This window comes from Symphalangus syndactylus, chromosome 10 (assembly GCF_028878055.3).
Source record: "Symphalangus syndactylus isolate Jambi chromosome 10, NHGRI_mSymSyn1-v2.1_pri, whole genome shotgun sequence".
Classification (NCBI taxonomy): domain Eukaryota; kingdom Metazoa; phylum Chordata; class Mammalia; order Primates; family Hylobatidae; genus Symphalangus; species Symphalangus syndactylus.
Genome location: NC_072432.2, coordinates 35,282,486 through 35,301,966, shown reverse-complemented (window position 1 = coordinate 35,301,966; position 19,481 = coordinate 35,282,486). Strand labels below are relative to the sequence as shown.

General features: G+C 37.5%; 1 protein-coding gene across 5 annotated transcripts in view; it reads right to left on the bottom strand.

Moving 5' to 3' along the window:
• The window catches only part of SLC9B1 (solute carrier family 9 member B1), a 142,278-nt gene that overhangs the window by 112,704 nt on the left and 10,093 nt on the right, over nt 1-19,481 (bottom strand). For 3 of the 5 annotated variants that reach the window (XM_063611148.1, XM_055296861.2, XM_055296862.2), the window contains exon 2: nt 898-967. In XM_063611148.1, coding sequence (XP_063467218.1) covers nt 898-967 — 70 coding nt within the window. Of the gene's footprint in view, nt 1-897; nt 968-2,249; nt 2,270-13,284; nt 13,300-19,481 lie in introns of those variants that run through there. The other 2 variants (XM_055296865.1, XM_055296864.1) reach the window with 2 other exon arrangements.

Genomic DNA, 19,481 nt, shown 5'->3' with positions numbered 1-19,481 from the left:
TCCCAGGAAACAATAAAAAGGCTAGAGTGCACGGACACATTGAGGAAGGGAATTTTACATGTAATGACTAAGGAGACAGAGATATCAAAGCAGCTGATGGCTAAAAATGAATTACATAGCTCTTTAAGATCAAAGTTCTTCAAATCTGATCATAATTAACCTATTGGAGTTCTGGTATAGAGGCTTTTTCTGAAAATTCTGTTACCATATAAAAGGGATAAAGACACAATGGTGAATTTTTATTAAGGTGGGTGAAAGGTCATGTAGAGTAAAACCATATTATTTTAAGTTTTATTATTTTAGAATTTGTAATAAACTGATGTAGACTAAGATGACTTCTTCACAGATAATTAGAATCAATGGTGAATATTTAAAATATTTTTAAAAATGACTTTTTGCCCCGTAAGAACTGTAGAAATCTCTATTTTAAAAAAATATGAAATTTACAATTCTAATTATGAGCAATTATTACTAAGTAAAACTAGATCAACAAAAGGTCTAACCACTTGCTCTATGTATCTATAAAAATAAAAAAACTTGGGTCTCTTCAAAATACACAGCACAACATTTTAATTAATCTAGACTTATCTTTACCTCTGTTAGTTTAAGTTACTGAGTTTTCCCTGAATGTGGCAAGAAATAATAAGCGACAAATCTCCTTATTCCTAAAATCTGTGCTCTTTAGCTCTAAAATGCTCTATAGTCACACCTTTCCAGTTGTTTCATTATTTCTGCTCATTTCCTAGGACCCATTACAACTAGGTATTTTTAAATTTACCACTTTTCATTTTTAACCAGATATATAAAAGAAACCTATCAAATAAGTAAACTTTAGGAATAAATTTTAAATCAGGTTGATTTTATATCATATATTACAATATACTTTTAAGTTTTTACCTGAGGAGTTGTAGATGTTTGGAAGTTTTCATCCTCCAAATGTTCATTTTTTGATTCTGTGGTGTGCATGCTAAGATTTAAAAGAAAAATACTTTAAAAGAAGAAACAAGACTATAAATCCATATGAAAACAAACATGGTCAAGTGGGATTAATTTTTTAAAGGATTTTTTTGTTCTACAGTTGTATCACAGTCAAGTCAGATACCTTTATAGTCAACATAGATCCAAATATTCATCTTTAACATTATTAACCAAAGCCATACGCATAAGTCTTAAAAACCATTATCATACAGAAATGTAACATTTCTCGACAGTTCATAATGCTGGCCCATGTCATAGAATCATGTATCAGAAAATGCAGAAATTTATTTTATGCACTGAACTGGTGTGTTTGAGTTAATATCCACTGTTGATTTAATCTATCTTCTGTCATGCTTTTACATAAAAGACTCCAGAAAAATTTTAAATGAAATATGACCAACTACATTAACACCTACATCTATAAGTTACTGATACATACTATCTTTTTATGTGGTCCATTTGAAGGATCTGTAGGTCCAACATTTAAACGTATCTATAAAGTTTTATTTTGAAGAAGAATAAACTAGATTAATAAAAGAATAATTACTTATAACTTTTATTTTAAAGTATCTGTTGTTTCTACCTCCTCTGTAATCTTTGCTAGTTTCGAATGTAAGAAAGGTAACTTTTCTTAAAAATATCTTCTCTCAATTTTTGAGTTGTTGTTAAGAACAAAACTAAAGATTTCAAGTTTTAATTTTTAGTCTTATTACCATATCCTGTAGTGTTTCAAGTATCTATACTTTTCTAAAAGGAAAACAATTTTAATAATGAAAATTGTTAATGAAAAGGAACATTAACAGTTGAGTAGCTACCATATGCTAGCTGCTTTACATCTATTGTCTTACTGTAATGAAGTAAAATATTACTGTGTAAAATCCTATAAACAATCATAACTGAATTTATAACTTTATTAAAGCAAAAAATAACCTTTAAAAATTTTGATTAGAACGTTAGATCTAAATTCCTTTAAAGTGTAGTTCCATTTTGATTGAAGTGACTGTCAAAATAACTATCTTGTCATTAGAATGATGCATTAGTCCATTTTATGCAGCTATGAAGAGATACCTGAGTCTGGGTAATTTATAAAGGAAAGAGGTTTAATTGACTCACAGTTCCACATGGCTGGGGAGGCCTCAGGAAACTTAAAATCATACTGGAGGGGACCTCTTTACAGGGTGGCAGAAGAGAGAATGCGTGCAAGCAGGGGAAATGCCAGACACTTATAAAACCATTAGATCTTGTGAGAATAATTCACAAGATCCAACTACCTATACCTTGTCCCACCCATGACATGTGGGGATTGTTATAACTCAAGGTGAGATTTGGGTGGGGACAAAGAGCCAAATCATATCATTCTGCCCCTGGCCCCTCCCAAATCTCATGTGCTCACATTTCAAAACACAATTATGCCTTTCCAACAGTCCCCCAAAGTCTTAACTAATTCCAGCATTAACTCAAAAGCCTAAGTCCAAAGTCTTGTCTGAGACAAGGCAAGTCGCTTCTGCCTATAAGTCTATAAAATCAAAAGCAAGTTGGTTACTTCCTAGGTACAATGGAGGTACTGGGAGAAATTGGCCAAAACAAAGAGGTTACAGACCCCATGCAAGTCCGAAATCCAACAGGACAATCATTAAACCTTAAAGTTCCAAAATGATCTCCTTTTACTCCATGTGGCACATCCAGGTCACGCTGATGCAAGAGGTGGGCTCCTATGGCCTTGGGTAGCTCCACCCCTGTGGCTCTGCAGAGTTACATTCCCACTCTCTGGTGCTTTCACAGGCTGGCATTGAGGGTCTGCTGCTTTTCCAGGCACATAGTGCAAGCTGCTGGTGGATCTACCATTCTGGGGTCTGGAGGATGTTGGCCCTCTTCACACAGCTCCACCAGGTAGTGCCCCAGTGGGGACTCGGTGTGGGGGCTCCAACCCCACATTTTCCCTTTGCACTGCCCTAGCAGAGGTTCTCCATGAGGGCTCTGCCACTGGAGCAAACTTGTGCCTGGATATCCAGGCATTTCTATATATCCTCTGAAATCTAGGTGGAGGTTCCCAAAGCTCAGTTCCTGACTTCCGTGCACCTGTCGGCCTAACACCACGTGTAAGCTGCCAAGGCTTGGGACTTGCACCCTCTGAAGCAATGCCAGAGCTGTACCTGGCCTCCTTTAGACATGGCTGGAGCTGAAGCTGCTGAGATGCAGGGCACCATGTCCCAAGGCTGCATAGAGCAGGGTGACCCTGGGCCTGGCCTACAAAGCCATTTTTCCCTCCTAGGTCTCCAGGCTTGTGATGGGAGGGGCTGCCACAAAGGTCTCTGAAAACGCCCTGGAGACATTTTCCCCATTGTCTTGGTGATTAACATTTGACTCCTCGTTACTTATGCAAATTTCTGCAGCAGGCTTGAATTTCTACCCCCTTCCCCAGAAAATGTTTTCTTTTCTATTGCATCATCGGGCTGCAATTTTTCCAAATTTCTATGCTCTGCCACTTAGAAATTTCTTCTGCCAGATATCCTAAATTATCACTCTCAAGTTCAAAGTTCTACAGATCTCTGGGGCAGAGGCAAAAGGCCACCAGTCTCTTTGCTAACGCATAGCAAAGGTGATCTTTACTCCAATTCGCAACAAATTCCTCATCTCCATCTCAAACTACCTCAGCCTACACTTCATTGTCCATATCACCATCAGCATTTTTGTCAAAGCCATTCAACAAGTCTCTAGGAAGTTCCAAACTTTCCCACATCTTCCTCTCTTCTGAGCCCTCCAACCTGTTCCAACCTCAGCTTGTTACCCAGTTCCAAAGTCGTTTCCACATTTCTGGGTATCTTTATAACAGCACCCCACTCTGTGGTGCCAGTTTACATTAGTCCTTTTTCATGCTACTACAAAGAAATACCCAAGACTGAGTAATTTATAAAGGAAAGAGGTTTAATGGACTCACAGTTCCACATGGCTGGGGAGGCCTCAGGAAACTTACAATCACGGCAGAGGGCAGCTCTTCACAAGGCGGCAGGAAAGAGAATGAGTGCAAGCAGGGGAAATGCCAGACATTTATAAAATCATCAGATTTCATGATGTGATCACATCAGATCACTCATTATCATGAGAACAGCATGGGGAAACTGCCCCCATGATCCAGTTACCTCCACTTGGTTCCACTCCTGACACACACATGGGGATTATTACAATTCAAGGTGAAATTTGGGTGGGGACACAGAACCAAACCATATAAAATGACTACCTTGTCATAAGCTGTTAGATTATGAGGTAATCGGTAAGAATAAGGGAGGTAGGTGAATCACCTAAGTTGTGTCATGTTCTGAATAGACAGGTTGGGAATTAGAGCCATTAAAAAGTTTGAGCTGAAGTGCACATAAATTTTGAGGAGAGGACACAAAATTAATTTATGCACTTAATAATTTTTGAATGCCTACTCTTCTGGCCTCTGAAAGTAAAGCAGCCAAACAAAACAAAAGAAAACAGAAACATAGGCTTCTGTTCTCATGGATCTTATACTCTTGTTAGGTGGAAGGGAAAGATTATAAAAAACATTTTCAGTACTGCAGAAAATAAATGAGGACCATATTATAGAGATCAAGGTGACCTTTGAACTGTGCCCTAAATGAGGAGAAGCTGTGAGTCATAAGTAAGCAGATGGACAAGGAGCAGGCAAACATAACACCAAGAATCATATAAATAGAGACATCGAGAAACTAGGCAGCATATTTTAAGATATGTAACTATAATGATTAGGATAGCAGGGCTTGGAATCCAGGCAAGCAGACTATGCACTAGAACTTCAAAACCTAAGTAAGGGGTCTGAATAATAGATGTACAGGTTAATAGCTGTAAGAGAAGCTTTATACTGAGTCAAGCAATATTTGTGACTGGCAGTCACTCAATACCCTCTTTATATATCTGCCAAGAGTGGAATTGGTAGGTGGTATACCTAAAAGCAAGGTCTTTGAGCTGAGAAAGAAATGTATTCAATGCTTCTCTTATCTTTTCATAACTGTGGGAAGTGATTTATCTCCATTGGCCTCAATTTCCTTATCTGAAAAAATATATAATAATGCTTAGTTTATTGGTTATCATAAGAATTAAATTATAATAGCTGATGCCAGTTGAACTATATTAAGCACTTAACATGAATCATCTCCCTCAATTCTCTCAACAACTCTATGAGGTATTTACTACTATTATCTCATTTTATAGATGTTCAAACTATGGATGCAGGAAAGTTAAGTAATTTAACTTTCAATATAGTCATATAACTAGCAAGTGGCAGAGCTGGAAATTAAATGAAGTACTCTTTAATATTACTCAGATCTTTGTCAACTTTGGTATTGTCTCTTTTTTCTTTTAACTGTTGTGGTGACATTGCATTATGAATTTAAACTGCATTTCTATAATGAGCATTTTTTCATATATTTACTGGCCATTTGAATATCTTCTTTAGTAAAGTGTTCAAATCTCTTGTCCATTTTCTTGTTGTACTGGATCCCATTTTCATATTGATTTGTTGGAGTTCTTTTTAGGTATTAAAAATATAAATCTTTTATTAGATATATAAAGAGCTAATATCATCTCCCACTCTGTGTCTTGCCTTTTTATGCTGATAATACCTTTTTAAAAAGATACTTTAATTTGGCCCAGTTTATTCTTTCCTTTCTTTATCCTTAGAGCTTTCATTGTTTAAGAAATCTTTGCCAACCCTGAGGTCACAAATGTTTATTCTCCTATATATTCTTCCATGAACATTATTGTTTTGCTTTTCACATAGGAAAGGAACAACAATAGGTCTATGGTCTATGAGCCATCTGGAATTGAATTTCATATATGGGATGTGAGGAAGAGATCAAAATTTATTTTTCCCATATCAATATCTAATTGATTCAGCACAATTTATTAAAAATATCATCCTTTATCCATTGTATTGCAATGCCACTTTTTTTTTGTAAATCAGATAATCACATATATATGCATTTATTTTCATATTCTATCCTGTTCCACTGGCTCATTTGTCTGTCCTTAGGCTAACATTATGCTAGTGCTTGTATATTTTTTTCTGAGATAGGGTCTTGCTCTGTCACCCAGGCTGGAGTGCAGTGACACAATAATAGCTCACTACAGCCTCAATCTCCTGGGCTCAAGTGATCCTCCCACCTCAGCCTCCCAAGTAGCTGGGACTACAGCCACAAGCCATCATGTGCAGCAATTTTTTTTTTTTTTTAATTTTTAGTAGAGACCAAGTCTCACTATGTTGCCCAGGCTGGTCTCAAACTCCTGAGCTCAAGCAATCCTTTTGTCTCAGCCTCCCATAGTGCTGACAGGCATGAGCCATTGCGTCCGGCCAGTATAATACATATTGACATCTGATGGTGTTGTACATTCTCCACTTTTGTTGTTCTTCAGAATTGGATTGACTTTTTGATCCTTTGTATTTCCACATACATTTTAGGACGAAGTTGTCAATTTACACACACACACAGCTGGAATTTTGACTGAAGTTACATTGAATCTATAGATTAATTTGGGGAGAACTAACATCTTAGCAATATTGAGTCTTCCAATCTTTGAACACTGTATATTCCTCCATTTATTTAGATTTTCTTGATCTTAATATTTTTTATGTTTTCAATGTAAAGAACAGTATGTCTTTCATTAGGCTTATTTTTAGGTATTTTACGTTTTTTGGATGGTTATAGAAATTATAACTTTAAAAATTCATTATTTGTTTCTTGCTGGCATACAGAAATACATATAATTTTCATTCATTTCACTTTTTATCAGGCCTTGATAAATTCACTTAATTCTAATAGTCTGTAGATTTGTTTGGATTTTCTAAGTACATACATATACTGTCAGCAAATATAAGTTTTATTTCTTCCTGTCTAAATGTTATGCATTTTTCTCCCTTTTTCTTTGTTTTTCTGGCTTTAAGCTGCTGTTAAGTTGCTCTAAATCACTGCTAACCTTGGTAATGTCTGTCTTCAGAATTTGTTTTAATATAGATCTGTTGGCGATAAATTCCTTATTTCTTTGCCTGAAAAATATCTATATTTAACCTTCACTTTTGAAAGTGATTCTTATTAGATATAGGTTAGAGTTTATTTTCTTTAAGTACTTTAAAGATGTTCCACTGTATTCTGGCTCCCATAGTTTCTGTCAAAAATTTAACTGTCATTCTTGCTATGCCTCCTTTGATAATAATAATATCTTTTTTATTTTGGCTGATACTAATCGCAATTATTTTAATCAATTTTCCTGTGGTAAAATATGCATAAAATTTACCATTTTAACCACTTTAAAGTATATAGTTCCAGGGGCATTATGTATATTTGCATTGTTAAGCAACCATCACCACCATCCATCTTCAGAAATTTTTCATTATCTTGACCTGAAACTCTGTATGTATTAATTAAACAATAACTTCCCATTCTCCCCTCCTCTAATCCTTGATAGCTACCATTCTCCTTTCTGTCTCTATGAATTTGAATATCCTATGTACTTTACGTGAGTCAAGTCATACAATATTTGCCCTTTTTTATCTTGCTTATTGCACTTATCATGTCTTCAAAATTCATCTAAAATTTATTAAAAATTCTGTACATGTTGTAGCATGTACAGAATTTCCTTCCTTTTTAAAGGCTGAATAATATGCATTTATATGTATATATCACATTTTGTTTATCCATTCATCTGCTGATAGACCTTTTGGCTATTGTGAATAATGCTGCTATGAAAATAGGTGTACCAATATCTGTTTGAATACCTGCTTTCAATTCTATTTGGTATATACCTAGAAATGGAAATGATGGATCATATGGTAATTCTATGTTTAACTTTTGGAGGAATCATCATCATATAGTTTTTTTCACAGCAGCTACATCATTTTATATTGACGTCAACAATGCACAATGATTCCAGTTTCTCCACATGCGTGCAAACACTTGTTATTTTCTGTTTTTTGGTAATAGCCATCCCAATAGGTGTGTATGGTATCTACTGTAGTTTTGATTTCCACTTCCCTAATGATTAATGAGGTTGAGTATCTTTTCATGTGCTTACTATTTGCATATATCTTCTTTGGAGAAATGTCTCTTCAAGTCCTTTGCCCATTTTTATTTTTATTTTTTTTGAGACAAGGTCTCATTATGTCACCCAGGCTGGAGTGCAGTGGCACAAACATAGATCGTTGCAGCTTTGAACTCCTGGGCTCAAGGGATCCTCTGCCTCAGCCTCCCAAGTGCTACGACTACTGGTGCACATGTACACACCCAGCAATTTATTTTTTTGTACAGCCAGGGTCTTGCTATGTTGCCCAGGCTGGTCTCAAATTCCCCAGCCTCAAAGTGCTGGGATTATGGGCATGAGCTACTGTACCCAGCATCTTTGCCCATTTTAAAATTGGGATGTTTGTTTTTTTCTGTTGCTGAGTTGTAGGAGTTCTTTATATACTATAGGTATTAATATCTTATTAGTAACACGCAAGTATTTTCTGTAAGTTGCCTTGTCACTCTGTTAATAGTGTCCTTTGTTGCACATAAGTTTTAAATGTTAATGTAGTCCAATATATCTGTTTTTCCTTTTGTTGCCTGTACTTTTGGCATCATAGCCGAGAAGTAAACTGCCAAATCCAATATCATGGAGCTTTCCTTCTATATTTTCCTTTAAGAGTTTTAATATTTTTAGTTCTTATAATCATAGTTATTGTAACCTCTTTAACTCAAAAATCTGGATCCCTTTTGAGTCTGTTTCTCTTTTCAATTTTCCATCTTGGCTTAAGGTCATATAACATTGTCTAATACTATGGTTCACAATTTTTATTGAAAGCTTGATATTGTGTACAAATTGTACAGTCTCCAGATGATAACTTCTGTTGGAAAGAAATATGTGGAGTAGGGGGAGTGAAAAATCACTTTAACCAAATCAGAGATTGAGCTCAGTTGATAGCTTTGTAATGCTCAGTTTTATTTCAACTTGTCCTTGTTCCTCAAGTATAGTCCTTTAGGGATTTTGCCCTAAATGATTTCCTTGATAAATTATGGCAGTGTCACTTGATTCCTCCCATATCAGGCATTGTATTAGTCTGTTTTCACACTTCTATAAAGAACTGCCCAAGACTGAGTAATTTAAAAAGGAAAGAGGTTTAATTGACTCACAACTCAACATGGCTGAGGTGGCTTCAGGAAACTTACAATCAAGTGGAAGGTGAAGGGGAAGCAAGGACCCTCTTCACATGGTGGCAGGAGAGAGAAGTGCAAGCAGGGGAAAATGCCAGATGCTTATAAAACCATCAGATCTCATGAGAACGCATTCACTATCTGGAGAATAGGATGAGGGAAACCGCCCCCTTGATCCAGTCACCTTCCTCCCTTGACACATGGAAATTACAGGTCTCTCCTTCTACACATGGAGATGACAATATGAGATGAGATTTGGGTGGAGACACAAAACCAAACCATATAGTTCTGCCCTGGCCCTCCCAAATTGCATGTCCTTTATACATTTCAACATCAATCATGCCTTCCCGACAGTCCCCCAAAGTCTTAACTCATTCCAGCATTAACTCAAAAGTACAAGTCCGAGGTCTCATCTGAGGCAAGGCAAGTTTTCAAAACCAATCATGCCTTCACAACAATCCCCCAAAGTCTTAATTCATTCCAGCATTAACTCAAAAGTCCACAGACCAATGTCTCATCTGAAACAAGGCAAGTTCCTTCCACCTATGAGCCTGTAAAATCAAAAGCAAGTTAGTTACTTCCAAGATACAATGGGGGTACAGGCATTGGGTAAATATTCCTGTTCTAGATGGGAGAGAAATTGGTCAAAACAAAGGGGCTATGGTCCCCACGTAAGTCCAAAATCCAGTGGGGGCAGTCATTAAACCTTAAAGCTCCAAAATAATCTCCTTTGACTCCATGTCTCATATCCAGGGCATGCTGATGTAAAGGGTAGACTCCCATGGCCTAGGGCAGCTCTGCCTCTGTGGCTTGTCAGGGTATAGCCCCATGCCTGGCTGCTTTCACAGCTGGCATTGAGTGTCTGCCGACATTACAGGGGCATGGTGCAAGCTGTCAATGGATCTACCATTCTGGTGTCTGGAGAATGATGGCCCTCTTCTCACAGCTCCACTAGGTAGTGCCCCATTGGGGACCCTGTGTGAGGGGCTCCAACCCCACATTTCCCTTCCACACTGCCCTAGCAGAGGTTCTTCTTGAGGCTCCACCCCGTACCAAACTTCTGCCTGGGCATCCAGTCATTTCCATACATCCTCTGAAATCTAGGTGGAGGTTTCCAAAGCTCAATTCTTGACTTCTGTGCACCCATAGGCCCAACACCATGTGTAAGCCACCAGGGCTTGGGGCTTGCACCCTCTTCGAGCAACAACCTGAGCTGTACATTGGCCCCTGTTAGCCATGGCTGGGATGCAGGGAACCAAGTCCTGAGAGTGCACAAAGCAGCAAGGCCCTGGGCCTGGCCCACATAACCATTTTTTCCTCCTAGGCTTCCAGGCCTGTTATGGGAGGGGCTGCCATGAAGATCTCTGATATTTTCCCCATTCTCCTCATTACTTATGAAAATGTCTGCAGGCAGCTTGAACTTCTCCCCCGAAAATGGATTTTTCTTTTCTATTACATAGTCAGGCCACAAATTTTCCAAACTCTTATGGTCTATCACCTCTTGAACACTTTGCTGCTTAGAAGTTTCTCCTGCCAGATACCCAAAATCATCTCTCTTGAGTATGAAGTTCCACAGATCTCTAGGGCAGGGGCAAAATGCCAGCAGTCTCTTTGCAAAAGCATAGAAGAGTGATCTTTGGTCCAGTTACAATAAGCTCCCATCACCATTTGAGACCACCTCAGCCTGAAATTCAGTCTCCATATCACTATCCAGCATTTTGATCAAAACCATTCAACAAGTCTCCAGGAAGTTCCAAACTTCCTCACATACTACTCTATTCTTCTGAGCCCTCCAAACTGTTCCAACCTCTACCTATTACCCAGTTCCAAAGTCACTTCCACATTTTCAAGTATCTTTATAGCAGTACCCCACTCTTCACAGTACCAATTTTCTGTATTAGTCCCATTTTCACACAGCTATAAAGAACTGCCCAACACTGGGTAATTTATAAAGAAAAGAGGTTTAATTGACTCACAGTTCTGCATGGCTGGGGAGGCCACAGAAAACTTACAATCATGGTGGAAGGCAAAGGAGGAGCACGGACCTTCTTCACATGGTGGCAGGAGAGAGAAGTGCAAGAAGGGAACAGGCCAAATGCTTATAAAATTATCAGATCTCATGAGAACTCACTCGCTATCTTGAGAACAGCATGGGGGAAACTGCTTCTATGATCCAGTCACCTCTCTCCCTCAACATGTGGGCTTACAGGTCTCTCCCTCAACAAGTGGGGATTCCAATTCAAGATGAGATTTGGGTGGGGACACAGGGCCAAACCATATCAGGAATACCTTACCATTTCCTGACTTGGTTTATTTCTACTGTCCATACTTTCCTGTACTGGAATAGCTGAATTAACATCTTCAATGTTACATAACTATAAATAAAGGAGTTGGAGTCCATCAGGCAGTCTGACTCCAGAGCCCATACTCTTAAAACTAAAGTGCTTATAATGTGACAAGTATTCTGTGCAAGACAGACTAAAGCTCTCATAAGAATTTATAGGCTAACATTTAGAAAATGCTGTAATAACTTAAATCTATAAAAGATTAAATTATCTACCAAGAAAAGAGAAAAAAATCAAACAACTATATAATTTTTTGACTTTTCCGTTTTAGAAAATGAACTAGTACAAGTAACTTCTTTAGGAAGTAAAAAAGAGTCTTAAGAAAAACTTAAAAATAGAAAATAAAGGATGAATAAGTCACAGAAGGCTAAAATGGTTTAGAAATAGCCCATTGGAAATCAATTACAAAGCTGTTCAGACCCTTGGGGATTATGCCAATAATGCTATTCCATTGCCTCTGAGCAGCCCTCTCCATGGTCCTTAACTCTCGAGTGCTTTCACTGAACACTCTGGCACTTCTGCCAGATGATTATCAAACTGTATTATATTCTCAACCTCTTTTCAAAGCATTCTCTCAAATTCTGTGCCCTATCTGAAACCAAGCCCTTCCTTTAAGAAGGACACTGCTTCCCCTATAGTCCTCTTACATAACAGCAGTTTATTCACTAACATTCCTTCTGACACCCTACTGCTATTTCTAAAACTTCTTATATAAAAAAGAAACAAAATCCTTGCTTTTTTAAAGCTTGTATAATTTGACAATACCACCTTCCTCCTCTTCTACTCACTGTTACTTACTCACCTTATTTTGATCCCTTTCCATTATTCACCAAAGACATTGGTGCTTGACCCTCATATTTGTAATCTTTTCATCTTACACACTTGGATAATTCATCTACTATCTTGTTTCTTCAGTTCTTTACTTCCTTTCTAATAAAGGAAAGACCACATTAAACCCTTCTATCATCTGGAATACTCTATTATCGATAATCATGATTTCAAGCATCTACATCTCTGAATACTACTTCATCTTCTTTCAGTTCGCTTGTTCAGTTGTATTCACTTCATCCCCTCCAATTATTCTTCACTTCCATCAGGATGTGCAGTGTAATGAACCCTGTAACTCAAACTTTGCCGTCTTCCTTCTTTACCTGTTTTTGTATTCAATATCTGTGATCCATCATCCTCAAAATACTGTTATAAATATCCTAAACTATCTTGAAATATCTTTGTTGCTTCATTGTTGCACATTTCTAGAAACACCTCAATCTAGAAATGGTGCTGCCCTACTTCCACTGATGCCCCTCCCCAGCTGACAGACATGCACCCTTTCGCACTGCTGAGGTGGCTGGCATGTGTGAGCAAGCAAAGATCCTCTTGCCACTACCCCAGTGATGCACTCCAATGGGGGTAATTCCCCATTGGAGTACTGTGGCAGTGGACTAGGAACACCTTGGCTCCTGCAGCACAGCATGTTCCTAACCTTGAGGGGCCAGAGAACAGAGCTAGGGGCCTGGTTTCAGCCCCCCAGAGCTACAGCACACAGCCGAGGAGAGCTCAGCTGAGCCTTGACCCCTTAAAATCTTCCAGAAATGAAGCCAGCCAACTGAACCCACCTTATACCACAACCAAACCCCCAAGGGCACCAAAGAAGATAAAAGCAAAAAACCCCATCTATAGGACAACAGCTTAAATGTTGAAGGAACATCAGCCCACACAGATGAGAAATAACCAGCACAAGAACTCTGGCAACTCAAGAAGCCTGAGTATCTTCTTACCTCCATATGACTGTAGTTGTTCCTCAGCAATGATTCTCAACTAGGCTGAAATGACAGACATAATTCAGAATATAGATAAGAATGAACATTGACATTCAGGAGAAAGTTGAACCCCAATGCAAGGACTCTAAGGAATATGATAAAATGATATAGGAACTTAAAAATGAAATGGCCATTTTAAGAGAGAACCAAACTTATCTGATAGAACTGAGAAACTCACTACAAGAATTTCATAATACGACCACAAGTATTAACAGCAGAATAGACCAAGCTCAGGAAATAATCTCAGAGCTTGAAGACCATTTCTTTGAATCAACTCTGTCAGACAAAAATAAAGAAAAATGAACAAAAAGAATAAACATGTCTGAGAAATATGGGATTATGTAAAGAGAACAAATCTACAACTCATCTATGTCCTAGAAAGAGAGGGAGAAAGGGTAAGTAATGTGGAATACATATTTGAGGATATCATCCATGAAAACTTCCCCAATCTTGCTAGAGAGGCCAATATTCAAATTCAAGAAATGCAGAGAACCCCTGTGAGATACTACACAAAATGGCCATCCCCAAAACACAAAGTAATCAGATTCTCCAAGGTCGAAATGAAAGAAAAAAGCATTAAAGGCAGCTAGAGAGAAGAGGCAGGTCACCTACAAATGGAGCCCCATTAGGCTAAGAGTGGACCTTTCAGCAGAAACTCTACAAGGCAGAAAAGATTGAGGGGCCTATACTCAGCATTCTTAAAGAAAAGACATTTCAACCAAGAATTTCTTATCTAGTTAAAAGACGCTTCATAAGCAGAGGAGAAATAAGATCCTTTCAGACAAACAAATGCTAAGGGAATTTGTTACCACCAGATGTGCCTTACGAGAGGTCCTGAAGGGAGTGCTAAACATGAAAATTAAAGACCGTTACCAGCCACCACAAAACACACTTAAATACATAGACCATTGACACTATAAAGCAGAAACTACACAATCAAATCTGCATAATAACCTCTAGCAACATGATGACAGAATTAAATTTGCATGTATCAAAGTATCAACTTTGAATGTAAACGAGCCAAATGCCCCAATTAAAAGGCACAGAATGGCAAGTTGGATAAAGAAGCAAGACCCAACAATATACTGTCTTCAAAAGACTCATCTCACATGCAATGATAACTATAAGCTCAAAGTAAAGGAACAGAGAAAAATCTACCAAGCAAATAAAAAAAAAAAACAGAAAAAAGCAGGGGCTACTATTCTAATTTCAGACAAAACAGACTTTAAACAAACAGTGATGAAAAAAGATGACAAAGAAGGACATTACATAATGGTAAAGGGTTCAGTTCAACAAGAAGACCTAACTATACTAAATATATGTACGCATCCACCACAGAAGCAAACAGATTCATAAAATAAGTCTTAAAGACCTATGAAAAGAAACTTAGATAACCACATACAAGTAGTGGGAAGTTTAAACATCCCATTGACAGTACTAGACAGATCACTGAGGCAGAAAACTGACAAAGATATTTGGGACCTGCACTCAACACTTGATCAATGAACCTAACAGACTTTTACAGAATTTGCCACCCCAAAACAATAAAATATACATTATTCTCATCTGCACATGGCATATACTGTAAATTGGCCACATGATCAGTCATAAAACAATTCTCAGCAAATTTTAAAAAAAACTGAACCACACTCTTAGACCACAGTGCAGTAACAATAGAAATCAATACTAAAAAGAACTCTCAAAACCATAGAGTTACATGGAAATTAAACAACCTGTTCCTGAATGACTTTCGGGTAAACAATAAAATTAGTCAGAAATTAAGAAATTCTTTGAAACTATTGAGAACAAAGATACAATATAACAATCTCTGAGACAGGGCTAAAGCATGCTAAGAGAAAAGTTTATAGCACTAAATGCCCCCATAGAAAAGTTAGAAAGATCTCAAATTAACAACCTATCCTCACGGCTGGAAGAAATAGAAAAACAAGAGCAAACCAACCCCAAGGTAAGCAGAAGAAAAGAAATAACCAAAATTACACCTGAACTGAATGAAATTGGGACATGACAAGCAATACAAAAAAGATTAAGGAATCCAGGAGTTGGTTTTTTGAAAGAATAACTAAGATTATTTAAAGAATAAATAAGATTATACATAAGAACAAATAAGATTATTTGAAAGAATAAATACGACTGCAGCTAGACTAACAAAGAAAAAATGAGAGAACATCCCAATAAACACAATTGGAAATGACAAAGGGACATTACCCCAGAGAAATACAAAAAATCCTCAGACTATTAGGAACACCTCTATGCAAACAAATTAGAACAACTACAAGAAATAGGTAAAATTCTGGAAACGTACAACCTCCCAAGATTGAACCAGGAAGAAATTAAAATCCTGAACAGACAAATAATGAATTCTGAAATTGAATCAGTAATAAAACGCTTACTAACTAGAAAAAGCCCAGGACCAGAATGATTCACAGCCAAATTCTGCCAGATATATAAAGAAGAGCTGGTACCATTCCTACCGAAAATATTCCAAAAAATTGAAGAGGAAGAACTCCCCAACTCATTCTACGGGGATAGCATCATCCTGATACCCAAACCTGGCAGAGAAACAATAAAAAAGAAAAAGGCCAATATCCTTGATGAACACTGATGCAAAAATCCTCAGCAAAATACTAGCAAACGGAATTCAGCAGCACATGAAAAAGCTAATCCATCACAATCAAGTAGACTATCCCTGGCATGCAAAGTTGGTTCAACATATGTACCAATAATTGTGATTCATTGCATAATTAGAACTAAACCCGAAACCATATAATAATCTCAATAGATGCAGAAATGGCTTTTGATAAAATTCAGCATAATTTCATGTTAAAAGCCTTCAACAAATAGGCACTGAAGGAATATATCTTAAAATGATGTCATTTATGACAAACCCATAGCCAACATCACACTGAACAGGCAAAAGCTGGAAGTATTACCCTTGAAAACCAGAGCAAGTTGAGGATGCCCTCTTTCAACACTCCTATTCAACATAATACTGGAAGTTCTAGCCAGAGCAATCAGGCAGGAGAAAGAAAGAAAAGGCATCCAAGTAGGAAGAGAGAAAGTCAAACAATCTGTCTGTAGATGATATGATTCTACACCTAGAAATCCCCATAGTCTCTGCCCAAAAGCTCCTAGATATAACAAACTACAGAAAAATTTCAGGATACAAAATCAATGTACAAAAATCAGTAGCATTTCTATACACCAACAAGTCCAAGCTGTGAGCCAAATCAAGAACAAGATTCCATATACAACAGCCACAAAAAGAAAATACGTAGGAATACAGCTAACCAGGGAAGTGAAGGATCTTTACGGTGAGAATTACAAAACACTGCTGAAAGAAATCAGATATGACACAAAGGGAAAAACATTTCCTGCTACAGTATTTTGGCATCACTATAAATGCATAACAGCCTTGAAATCAGAAATATACTGGTTGTGTGATCTTGGGTAATTTACAATCTCTTGTCACCTTTTTTTTTTTTTTTCTGGAGAGATGGGTTCTCACTCTGTCACCCAGGCTAGAGTGCGGTGGTGTGATCATGGCTCACTGCAACCTCCACCTCCCCAGCTCAAGTGATCCTCCCACCTCAGCCTCCCAAGTAGCTGGGACTACAGGCATGTCATGTCTGGTTAATTTTTTGTAGGGACGGGGTCTCCCTATGTTGCTCAGGCTGGTCTTGAACTCCTGGGCTCAAGTGATCCTCCTGCCTTGGCCTCCCAAATCTCATCATCTTTTATTGGGCATAGTACTATCTGTTTTTCTTCATATTTACAGTTAGGGAAAGCAGAATCAAATTTGAGGACAGACACCCAAATATGAGTTTACTGGATAAGTTTATTAGAAATTATGGAATGCTTTTTGTACTAACAAAAATAAGACTTCTTACTGGTTTATATTCCAGTGTCTTACATATAAATGACTAGCTTAGTTTAAAAAGTTTTTATGCTCTACTTATTTCAATAAGCTTCTTAAAATTCTTTTTGGAATGAGGTAGATATAAGTACATACATAAACACACATATATACATATCTTGCTATTATGGGAATTAAGTGAGATGTTTGTACAACCTATAGCAAAAGCTATGATATTTAAAACTTTTATTAGAAGTCTGTACTGCTGTTATATTGCTAGGCTTTGCTTTTAAAATAGTGAAAAATTTTGATGGATTTAGAAGTTCCATTTTCACCTTGGTTTTTTAGAACGTCTGTTTGATTATATATTAATAATGGACACAGTGTGGTATTGTAAAAAGAATTGGGCAGTCTAAGTTCTCTGTTTTTCATTTGCTACATGTATTTTTTTTGACAGAGTCTCACCGCCCAGGATGGAGTACAGTGGTGCGATTTCAGTTCACCGCAACCTCCGCCTCCTGAGTAGCTGGGACTACCGACGCGCGTCACCATGTCCGTCTAGTTTTTTTATTTTTTGGAAGAGATGGGGTTTCACCATGTTGGCCAGAATGGTCTCAAACTCCTGATCTCAAGTGGTCCGCCCGCCTCAGCCTTCCAAAGTGCTGGGATTACAGGCATGAGACACTGCACCTGACCCTGATACATCATATTCAGTAAATTTCTTGTCATTTCATCTCTCTGCTCGATTCCAAGCCTATAAAATGAAGTAGGGAGTGAGGATTTTAGATGATCTAAGGGCTTTAACAGTTTTTTTCTTTTTTTTGAGTCAGAGTCTCGCTCTGTAGCCCAGGCTGGAGTGCAGTGGTGCAATCTCGGCTCACGGCTGCCTCCGCCTCCCGGGTTCAAGCGATTCTCCTGCCTCAGCCTCCTGAGCAACTGGGACTACAGGCGCATGCCACCATGCCTGGCTAATTTTTTGTATTTTTAGTAGAGACAGGTTTCACCGTGTTAGCCAGGATGGTTTTGATCTCCTGACCTTGTGATCCGCCCACCTTGGCCTCCAAAGTACTGGGATTACAGGTGTGAGCCACTGTGCCTGGCCAGGCTTTAACAGTTTTAAGTCTATGATTCTATTATCTGAGGGGCATACCAAGAAATAGGCTGAAAGAATAGCAATACATACTTCTTGGGAACTTCATTTCTTAAATACCATGTATGTGCATATGTATCACTTAATATAAACAACTTGCCTTTCCTTGGTGTGTCCATACACAATACTATGGGTTTATGCTTTTGGAGCAATGTTGTGCAACAGTGACATCTAGTGACTACATATCACAGATCATTCAGCAAAACTTTATGGCCAACTTGTACTCTTCTAAATGTGGATGATTTACTTTGAAGCCCAGCTAAATACTTTTAAATAATTCCTCACCTCTCTCCTCTAAAGAAAGGAATGCCAATTAAATTTGACAATAGCATTAATAATTGGCTAAATAAGAACTGAAATTTCCTTTAAAAATCATAATGTATACAGAATTCAGTATAAATTATTCTAAATGAGACTACAGCTCTTTTCCTTCCATTGAGAGTGGCAAAGCTGGGATTTTGAATTCCAGTGTGTTTAAATATAGTCTATTCTCTTATCTACTATGCATTGCTGACATGTAGTAAGCATTTAACACATACTTATTCAATTAATGTTAGGTAAAACATATGCATAATAGTTGTGTTTGTGAGTATGTATTGCTTTGGAATCTTTGGAACTATTGCTGCCTTTCAAACAAAGAACTCTTCCTGAGATTAAATAAAAGATTAACACAATTATAAACAACCACAGTATACATCTTTCTGAACAAATGAATTTGAGACCTACATGTACAACAGAATACTCTTTATAAAAAGCATTCAAACTAGGTCAGTATTTTTTTTAAGATAATGACTACCTAGTATTATTATTTAATCAGGACAATAAAAATCTGGGCTAAACTTCTACTACTATAATTCAAATTGACTGTCATTGTTAAAATTCCTAATAGTATTTAGGATTTGATCTCATTAGTCAGATAGTACCTTGATTTTAAATTGTTTTCAGGTGCCTAGATCTTGTTTCCACAATAAAGTGACATGGTGTCTGTCTTATTGTACAGCTCATTTTGTACTGCTGTAACAGAATACCACAGATTGGATAATTTATAATGAAAAAAAATTTCTTTCTCACAGTTCTGGAGGCTGAGAAGTTCAAGATCAAGGCACCAGCATCTTGTGAGGGCCTTCTTGT